This window comes from Poromitra crassiceps, assembly GCF_964638095.1.
Source record: "Poromitra crassiceps genome assembly, chromosome: 3".
Taxonomy (NCBI): domain Eukaryota; kingdom Metazoa; phylum Chordata; class Actinopteri; order Beryciformes; family Melamphaidae; genus Poromitra; species Poromitra crassiceps.
This window is the reverse complement of record NC_139625.1, coordinates 10,115,647-10,126,337: the sequence shown is the minus strand read 5'-3', so window position 1 is coordinate 10,126,337 and position 10,691 is coordinate 10,115,647. Positions and strand designations below refer to the sequence as shown.

At 43.5% G+C, this 10,691-nt stretch overlaps 1 protein-coding gene across 1 annotated transcript in view; it reads right to left on the bottom strand.

The window, feature by feature from the left end:
• Window positions 1–6,229: 6,229 nt before the first annotated feature.
• The window catches only part of LOC310773537 (semaphorin-5B-like), an 80,504-nt gene continuing 76,042 nt past the window's right edge, over window positions 6,230–10,691 (bottom strand). Inside the window, exons 20-22 of the mRNA XM_083633435.1 lie at window positions 10,001–10,036; window positions 9,376–9,587; window positions 6,230–6,499 (exon numbers count right to left, since the gene is read on the bottom strand). Coding sequence (XP_083489561.1) covers window positions 6,338–6,499; window positions 9,376–9,587; window positions 10,001–10,036 — 410 coding nt within the window. The 3' untranslated portion in view covers window positions 6,230–6,337. The remainder of the gene's footprint in view (window positions 6,500–9,375; window positions 9,588–10,000; window positions 10,037–10,691) is intronic.

The following is a 10,691-nucleotide window of genomic DNA, read 5'->3' as shown; positions in this document are numbered from 1 at the left end:
TCCACATTTATGGGCTATCTATACATTTCCCATTGTTCTACATTTAAATGAACAATGTTGACCTTCCCTCCATGTTGCCTGCAGCAATAAGCAGCTTCTCGTTCATTTGTTCCCACAATAATATTCAGAATAACAGTAGCCTTCTTATTAATGTACCATGATTGGGATATGAAAATGCATATGAACAGCTTATGCATCAAGTTTACAGACATGTGCTATTTTCTGACTTTACTGTGATATTTAGAGAAAACCAAGTGTTACTGTACTTTTGAGCATTGTCAGAGTCTATGCTAGATGTTTGGCAAATTGGCACCAAAGTTCAGATTTATTCATCTTCTTTTTTTTTTTACAGTGTACAATATACAAAAATATAGCGTACCAAAGGTTCACAGTGTCCAAAAGGCAGTGTTTAGTCAAATTCACAATCATACTCAACAGATGTGTTTTGGGGGCAGCAAGCAAATCCATTTAAATCCATCTATAACTTGTGGGGAGGCACCACTGTGCCAGATGCCACTGCATAGAAGGCTGTGAAGTCGTTTACATGCAAAAACCAACTCGCCCTGTCACACGATAAGACGCCCCCTGGAGGAGGACTGTATTTATCGGCAACACACACACACACGCACACACGCACGCACGCACGCACGCACGCACGCACGCACGCACGCACGCACGCACGCACGCACGCACACACACACACACACACACACACACACACACACACGCACGCACGCACACACACACACACACGCGCGCACATTGCCATTAAGATCAGACACTGCCATTTACTGTTGCCATTTGACTGTGCAGTTGCGTTGACGTTATCAGGGCTCTGTGTTTCATGCTACATCACATTGCGAATGCCGACAAAAACGCCTGCACTCATTGCTCGGTCTTGGTATTTACAGTAGTACAAAGTACAAATCACAACTATAAGCTTTAAAAAGGAAACAAATAGTATATACATTTGACAGCACATTAGCTAACGTAGATAATACTGATGTTGTTGCCGTGGAATGGCAATGCACAGAGTGTACTACAGGCAAACTGCGAGAGCAAATCATTTTGTTTTACGTGTTTAAAAGTCCGACATCATTTAATGCAATTTGTTATTCTACTGCCTTTGGCTTGTTGTACACCAACTGAATTTGTGTAAATCAGGGGTGATCATGTGACAGACACACATATGAACATGCACACGCACCGTGCACACAGTGTGTTGAAACAAGCTGTTCTCATAATGACAGTAGGCTACTTCTAGCGATAGCAGAAATGTGGAAAAACGGTTGAGTGGTGGAAAATGTGCTGAAAGTGAGCCTGATCTTTATGTCGGTAACACTATCCTCATGCTGCATTCATACCTCCTACGGGAAAACAAGTCAATGCGATTGATGCCCCCCCCCCCTCCCACCCAAAAAAATAAAGTGTCCAAATGTTCTAATTCATTTGAAGACGTCAAGACGTCATGATTGTAGTTTTCTCTAGTTTTTCCTGCGTCATGATGATGCATATTTGAGTTCATGTTTGGTAGAAAACCAAAAATTGCACAATGTCATCGACAAACCGAGAATCCAAGCGAGTAGTTGTGATCACAAAATGACTCACGTCCAGTTCATTAGAAATGAACATATCGTTCCCTACACTTGACTTCAGGGGTTTCATTTTTTGGGCACATCAGAATTCTGTGAAGGTTTGGCTGAAATCGGGGTCCGTTGCCAAACCCAAAGTCGTGTTAACCATCTGGAAGCTGAGGTGAACTGTGTTTTCTTGTAGGAAGCTTGCATTTAGGGCCAGGCAATTAACCGAAAATGTATCGAAATCGTCATTTAGAACTTCCGACTTAATCTTGCTCATGTATGTTAACTTAATTGGGTTATAATACTTTCCCCAATGCGTTCATGAACTGTTTCCTTAAAAAGATATGTCGAGTTCAGTTAGGTGCCTCTCGCCGTCCAACTAACGTTAGTCCAGGCGCTCATTCAAACAAGCCATCGGCATGGAGGATCGAAGATGACAGGAGCAAAAATACAGAGCCAACAAATAAACCCATGCAGTTTATACCTAAAAAGAATGCCGTACCCATCGTTTGGGCACATCTTGGCTCCAGTAAAAATATCCCAGCTTTAATAGTTCAGCATATTTACAGTACAGGCCTTAGAGAACAAAGAGGGCAGTGGGGGGGGGGGAGAAAAACGTAAAAAATAATCGTTATCGAGGAAAAAGATTGAAATAATCGTGATATTGATTCAAAGTCAGCCCTACCTGCACGTACTTGTCTTTCCCATAGGACATGAATGCAGCATCCTATCACACGACAACATTTCCCTATGACCCTCGTAGCAATCGGTTACATGCTGCCACTCCGACGTTCTGCCACTCCGAAATATCGGCACTCAGAAAGGGGGTCTATATTCCCCGTTTTTCACTAACCTCTCCCAGACCCAACGCCAAACCTAACCTCCCCCCATGCCTAAACCTAACCTCCCCCAGACCCTAACCCAAAACCTAACCTCTCCCACCCCCATGCCTAAACCTAAGGTCGGCATTGCGGCTTCTAAGGTGAACGACCGCCAGTCCGAATAATGGAAGTTAACGTTCGGAGTGGCAGGGCGTCGGAAAGGCAGAGGAACCCCGTAGCAATCATGCATTTTGTGAAGAAGTTCGTTTGCTTCTGCCTGGACACCTTCCCATGGAACAGAACGGGCGTGACAGTTTTCTCCTCAGCCATCGCTCCTATTCTCATAATGCTGCCGCAGCCACGTGAGATGTTGATGCCATCGCTGTTCAGTCCGTTCAAGGATCTGCTCAGCTGAAACCAGCATGAAGTCCGTGTCGGTAACTCAACACATGGGCAAATCCTATGCATGGTTTGAAACGAGATTCGGATAAACTGGGGGGACGACGTGACAGCATGGCCCGTACCATCGTGAGATAATGATGCAACCATCTGACAAGAGAGGGGAGCAAGCTAGCATAGCATCTCCACCGGCATGCATAGTGAGTGAGGCCTGTCTGAAAATGTCCTCTTCGCCCTTGTTTTCCAGAGTGTACTCTGCCGAGCATGAAAAATGAAAGCAAAAAACAGGTTTCCACAGCAAATCTGCGAGTCTCTGTTGATTTCTCCGCTCCATTCACCCTATAAATCAAGGGTGACGTTTGGGGATTTTTCCTGTTTTCCCCACCCAATGGATCGTTTTAGTTTGGTTCAGAAAACATCCTTCAGTGTGTGCTTCCATTCTGAACGGGAACCCACACTTTGAAAAGTGTCCAAGCATATAGGGGGTTCATTTAAGTAGAAAATCACATCTCAGTATTGTCAATATAGCAAAATAAAAAACAGTCATAACCAGTAGACGAGTGTCTCTGCTCACTCCAGGGGGAAAAGCAGATCGTGAGTCGTGAGTTCAGCCGGAGCCCCCCCGACGTCTGGGTCTTACCCCACTTTGAAGCCAGAGGAGGGCGCCACCTATGGGTGCTGCTGGTGGTTCCCTTTAGAGATCAACATTTAAAACCTCACACAACATTGTGCTCGAAACCACCTCAAGAGATCTTTGTGGCATGCAGTAGCAAATCATAATGTAGCAACTGTATTGTATTGTAATCATAATCATAATAATAATAATAATGATAATTCGTAATGTAGCCTAATCAAATGCTCATCATTTAGGAAGATGACTGTGATAATAGCTTGCTGGCAGATCATGTAATGTCTTTACATTTTATGCTGGTTATTACATTGAGAAGCGAGGGAAAGATGTACTGTAATAATTTGGAATAAGATAGTCAAAATCACCCTTTTAATGAGTGTCTTGATGGAAAATGTTTGGGGAGTGCTCAAATATAGCACTCAAAATAAATTGACAGGTAGCCTTTAAATTGATGACTTGGTCTCTGATTGAATGTTATTACATTAGCCTTTGCATCTGCATTCTGAGCACTTTATTACATTATGATTTTTTATTCTACCATGCGTTATGAGTTATAAATATTATGAGTTGCTACGCATGCCATCCCATCTCTCATATCCCTCTCCACTGTATAGCCTATTGTCTGATAACACAGAAACATGCGTACAAATATGTTTTAAAGGAATACACCTATAGTTTTGGGAAGATTGATTTAAAGGTCCCATTCCGTGCAAAAGCTGTTTTTACTTGTAAATGCATATATACTGCTGTCAGCCCTCCCTGTAATGAGTGGTCACACGCTCAGAACTGTCACAGTTGGATTTGTCCCTATCCAGCGTCCCCCTGCAGTCTCCTCCAAGCCACACCCCCAAACGCTTCGTTTGCCCAGAGGGGAATCTGGGGGAATCGGGACGTCACTAGCTTCCTCCTGCATACTGCGCGGGTCTCTCTCACACAAGCTACCTGCACCATTTAGTCTATAGCCACAAAATTAACACTTCTAGCTGGAGCGACGCCAACTGTACGTGATCCAGCAACTGCAGAGGTGCATTCGGTAAGTCTAGGCATTTTGAGATGTCCTCTTTAGCGTAGTACCGTTAAGTTAACGATAACTCGCAACCTAGCGTGCTGGTCCACAGATGCTAATCTGATTGGGAGCCTGGGGCGGGCTCTCCCTCAGCGGCCAATGGGAACTGTTAGTTCTGAATATATTATAGAAACAGGCCATTCTTGGGAAGCGACGAGATGAGGAAGTGAGAACTCCGTCACAACAAACGGGGTTGCTATATTTTCGACAGATTAATCCAGAATCATGTTTTATGGACCAGAGACACACGTTTTTAAGAGGTTACAGCTGCACGAATTGGGACCTTTAACCCATTGTTCAATTTAGCCGCTAAGTGAGAACACACCAAAACCATCCAGAAATATCCACAGATGATTGGCTCTAGTGCTCCATGCTAACTCGTTACCTTAGACTGTGTGATAGTAGGCTCAATGCTAAGTAACACTAGCATACATTATGTTGAGTGAAAGTAGGACTCTTTTGCCAACACTGAGTGCGTTTACATGCACACTAATAAACTGTTTATTAGCGGATTTCTATAGTTACCTGATTATTCAGGTGTCATGTAAAACAGCATCCTTTACCGGATAAAGTCCGTTATCGGTTTATGAGAAAACCCATAAACACACCTATAGGTTACTGCTGAGTCATCAGGTTTATTCATTGCCCTCAACATCCACTCACACACTTTGAGGTGAGTTCCCGCTATTTACTAAGTGCATGTAAACGCAGAAATCAGATTATTGCCAGTTACCTGATTATTCTGAGTTGTCTGTTTATTGTGTGCATGTAGACGCGCTCACTGTTGACCAGCATTAGGTCAAAAGGGATAAGATGAGAACTTAGCAGCTCTAAAGGAAATGGTAAGTAATTTTCGCTGACATGTGGCATATCTGCCAGGTTTGTGTAAGAGATTGGTGAAGTTTCCTCAAAATTTCATATAAAAAGATAAGGTGCATTTTGAACTGGCAGGGACTACTTTCCCTGTTTACATGGCGGGAGGGGGGGGGGGGGGATTTGGCATGGCGTCTCATAAAAACTGGATCAATCCAACAACACATTATACATAACCGCCCTGCTAATTTTCCCAACATTTGGTACAGTGGTAGAAGCGCAGCACTAATGGCAAGTACACAATGGTATATACCATATGGTATAGTGATAACCAGCGAAAAGGCTTTAATGCTCTACTGACTGCCAGCTTAGTTTTTATTTAATTTTCTTATATAATTTTTAATGAAAATTTGTGATTGTACACCCAGGTGTTGAAGTAGCCTAAGCGGTGCAGGTTTAGTGCACTGGGCTACGTACATAGGCTAAGCTATGGGCTCAATATGCCACTGAGCTTCCTTTAGGCTACAAGTCCTGCTTATTCCAATGGTGCAACCCATGTTGAAATCCGTTACTCGGTTGCAGAGGTAGATGTGTTTGAACGCGTTAGCAGGTTTAGCAAGCTAATCGGCTAGAATCTGTAACCGTCCGCTCACTCTCGACCTCGCTCGACCGACCACCGAACTGCGCTACATCTCTCTCTTTCGCTCGCTTGTGGAGCTGGGGGGGGGGGGAGGGGCTTAGGCTACATCTCATACACGCCACTCATAGAAGTGGCTGCATCGCTTAAAAACCACTGACTTCGATAACGCTAGTCATCCATTAACTCAACATATATGCTAAAGTGTGAGCATCGAGCTATAATACTGTTGCTCAACATAGAGCATGCTGAAAGTTGACCAATGAGACAATCTCCCCAAAATGTTTTATATTGTGTGAAAGAAGAAACAGTCGGCCGTGGGGGTTGGTTGCGGCCGGGGCCATGTCCTGTAGAGAGAGGGTGCGTTTGTTTCGAGCTCCCGGCTGCCTCTCAGCTGTGCATGTAGTTCCTGCAGGGGGAGTCGGGGTGGAAGTCGTACTTGCTCAGGCTGGGGGGGTAGTAGGTGGTGGTGTAGACGTTGCTGGAGGGCAGCGGGGAGGTGAAGTAGTTGCACGTCTCGTCGTTCACGTGGAGATTATTCTTGTTCAGCGTCTGTGTGGGGGGCATGGAAGGGCAGAGGGAGAGAGAGAGAGAGAGAGGAGAACAGGGGGGCAGTCAGTATGCTGCAATCACTGGTGCCAAGACTACTAATGTCCTATTGACTAGAAGTGCACTTTTGTTGTTTTGCTGAAATGTTGCTTCAGTAACTGCATGGGGGCTCTTGTGTGCCAGGATCTCAAATAGGAGAGTCCAGTCCAGCCTCAAATACATTTATATGGTGCACTTCAAAAAGATGGATTGTGTTGAGTAGCCTACGTGTAGACTGTAACATTTACAGTGTTAAAGTTCCAAAGTTCATCCCAGTTTATTCCTCTGGCAACAGAAGGTTTGGGGTCAAGAACATCAGAGATGTAGAGCCCCTGGCAAGGCAATTTCATGGTTTTCTTGTAAATATGTAATTTGTGGTCTTCAATGCATATAAAAACTGTATACAAAATATGAAAAATCAATTATACTCCGACCTCCGCAAAATCAATTTGCTTATTTTTTTTGGCAGTTTGAAGTTTGGTTTAGCTATGCGCGCTCGATGCCTATAGGCTTCGCGGCCGAGCCCCGTAGCTCACTTGCTCTTATGACATCACTGATGACCACTGCGTGTCGCTGCCTCGCCTGCTCTATGACATCGTAATTACGGCAATCACCTAATTAAGAAATCCGGCTCCGTCAGGTCACCCGCAGAGCCCAGGGGCGGAAGCCATTGTCTCCGTCTGGTTCCTCCCGATTCTACCTGCTTATACTCCCATCACTTATATAGCCTCACACTGATGACATCACTGATGACATTATCACTGATGACATCATCACTGAACTCACTTTATTATGATATAACTGATGACATCATCAGTGTGTGTGTGTGTGTGTGTGTGTGTGTGTGTGTGTGTGCCCAGCTATGACATCACTGATCAGTCTTGTCACAATGCCTCCTTGTGTGTGTGTGACATCACTGATCAGTCTTGTCACAATGCCTCCTTGTGTGTGTGTGTGTGTGTGTGTGTGTGTGTGTGTATGTGTGTGTGTGTGTGTGTGTGTGTGCGCACACACCATTATGACATCACTTTTGACATCATCACTGATGACATCACATCATTAGCTAATTAGCCTAATAAAAAAATCCGGCTCTGTCAGGTCACCTGCACTGGGGCCCTTTATACCCCCTGAAAGTTTCAGACCAATTGCACGTAAAACGGCATAGCCGTGGGCGGCCGAACACGGAACTTGAAAGAGACAAACAAAGTCCACATACCAATTGTATTATGTATATACTGTATATATATATATATATATATATATATATATATATATATATATACTGTGTGTGTGTGTGTGTGTGTGTGTGTGTGTGTGTGTGTGTGTGTGTGTGTGTAGACCGATGAAATGCATCGTGATTTGCTGAAATATACGTGGGGAAGGTGAAATACATTGTGGGTTTTGTAGGATTTACTTTTTTTCTTTCTGCCTGGAGCGTGTGCAAAGTTTTCAAAGCTGAACTTCAGACATGGCTGACGAGGCGAGTGAAGTGATCCCGGGCACGGCAGCTATTTCGAGGATGAAAATAATGATGATGACTTAATTTCAGATTTTATTTATCTCATGTTCCAATCTGCTTAGCCTCAAGATTTTAGTGAACAAATTGGCAACGTTGGCATCTGCCAAGTTTCAGAAAACCCTCACGGCTGCGTTTCAGACAGTAAAATAGCTGACGACCTGAACGGAGTACGAGTTACTTTTTAGGACGAAGACATCAATGAATAAGAAGATTCAGTCCAAGATGATGATGTGACTGTTGACACGCTAGCCACGGCTCATTGGGACAGTTTTGCAGAATTTTGCATTTCAAGATGATTGCAACACGGGCATCGCTAAACATGACTGCGCTTGCAGTAATTGTCAACGTTCACTAAAACCTACATTTCTCAGCCTCTGTAGTAGATAGAAACATGAAATAAAAAGCATTTGAGAGCGTAAAACCTTTGGCTTTTCATTTCGGAATGTTCATTAATATTTCTTAAAATCCGTTTTTTACGATTTTTGGGGGGTTAAAGATAAAAAATAAATGTGAATGCACATTAGGGCAAATGTAATTATTACTAATGAAAAGCCAACGCTAAAAGTTTGGACAGACTGGTTTGCTTCATTTTCTCCTCCTCCAGCAGCAGCACTGCCTTTTTTCTCCACTCTGCATGACAGACAGGTGACGATTACAAAACGACGGTATAACAACTTCTTATTCATAACTAAGTCATTGTGCCTGCCTACATATTAATTAGTGACATTTTTCCCAAAATACTGCTGGTTCTGTGCTGTTGGTATTTGGTATCTGATGCGTGCAGTGCGCTATAGGAGCAGAAATTGATGCGCGTCAAATTAACGTTTTCAGTGCGTTTGGTGCTTAAAGGAACACTCTGCCCATTTTCAACCAGCTTTGTATCATTAGAACATCAGTAGTAGGAAAACTGTAAACGGTTTTGAAGTCTGTCATTTAATTTGACAGTTATTGAGTGTTAAAGTGTGGACCAGTGACATCACTGGTCCACACTAACTCAAATTAATAACTCATTAACTCAAATCAACTCTCAATAACTGTCAAACTAGATGAATGACTTCAAAACCGTTTACCGTTTGAGAGTTGATTTGAGTTAATGAGTTATTAATTTGAGTTAGTGTGGACCAGTGATGTCACTGGTCCACACTTTAACACTCAATAACTGTCAAATGAAATGACAGACTTCAAAACCGTTTACAGTTTTCTGATATACTACTGATGTTCTAATGATACAAAGCTGGTTGAAAATGGGCGGAGTGTTCCTTTAAGATGTGATCGTTCACCCCACAAAGAGAAGGCTCCGCTGGGTTGGGTGTTGGCTCACCTTAAACTCCATGGGGGTGTACTTTTGGTTCTTTGGCGTGGCGCTGCCTGGCTTGTTGTAGGTGAGGTGGTTGGGTGTGCTGGGGTGGATGACCGCCGACTCTGCCGACGGCCGGTTCACACGCTGGCAGTGGGCGTAGACCAGCGCCGACAGCAGCACCGCCGTAAAGAAACTCGCCAGCCCCACCGCCACCAACTGGAACAGGCTGAAGGCTGGAGAGTGAGATGGGGGAGGAGGAGGAGAAGGTGGGACAGGAAACATCTTTTTAGGAACTGGTCTGAACTGCCCGGTCACCAGAATAACACGTATGTTTCTGCATTCCACAGATTATGTAGAATATCATGTTTCTGAGCCATAAATATGTTGCATATCACGTTTCGAGATACGTGTGTATCAATGTTATACACGTCATAGAGTCTGCTATTGAAATAGATACGTGTGTATCAACAATATACACGTCATATAGTCTGCTATTGAAATAGATACGTGTGTATCAACAATATACACGTCATATAGTCTGCTATTGAAATAGATACGTGTGTATCAACGTCATAGAGTCTGCTATTGAAATAGATACGTGTATCTCTATTTCTATAGAGAATAGGCATCTCTTCTTTTTACTTACTTCCACAGTGCTCGTCCTCTTGTCCAGGTAAAATGACTAGAGAGAGAGAGAGAGAGAGAGAGAGACAGAGACATAGAGAGAGAGAGAGAGAGAGAGAGAGAGAGAGAGAGAGAGAGAGAGAGAGAGAGAGAGAAACGTAAAAGACAGAGGCAGAAAGATAAACAGTTAAATCGCTCCTATAGACGGTTTTAACTTGACAACAATAACAACCATCACAACCCACCTGGATATCTGGTTTACTTCCTGTATACATAGCTGAGCGTGTGTGTCTCCGACACACATTAACAAGTTCGCCTATTTCGGTCTTTATGTATTGTAGTACCGTAGTTAGTAGTAGTAGTTGTTGTTGTTAAAAGTTGCCATAACAACAACCCCTGTCGGAAAGACGTGCACACGCTGGGTAGTAGGAAGCGTTGTTGTCTGATCGGGAGCTAGCCTGAGAGGCTAATAAAAGCTACATGTTACAGAGTAAGCTGACTATCAGTACGTTATTGCCTATCTTTACATTAAAAAAAATAGAAGTAGGCTATGTCAGTGTTTCCCCCTGAATAGCTGAGAAAGTGGACACTGTCAATAGTTAGCACTGTGAAGCTGATACAATTCAGTTTGCGGTAATGCAACATTTAAGGATGCCAACCGCCATAAAACACAGAAGAAGAAGCTGAGAAAAAGGAAATGCTGTGGGGTTGCA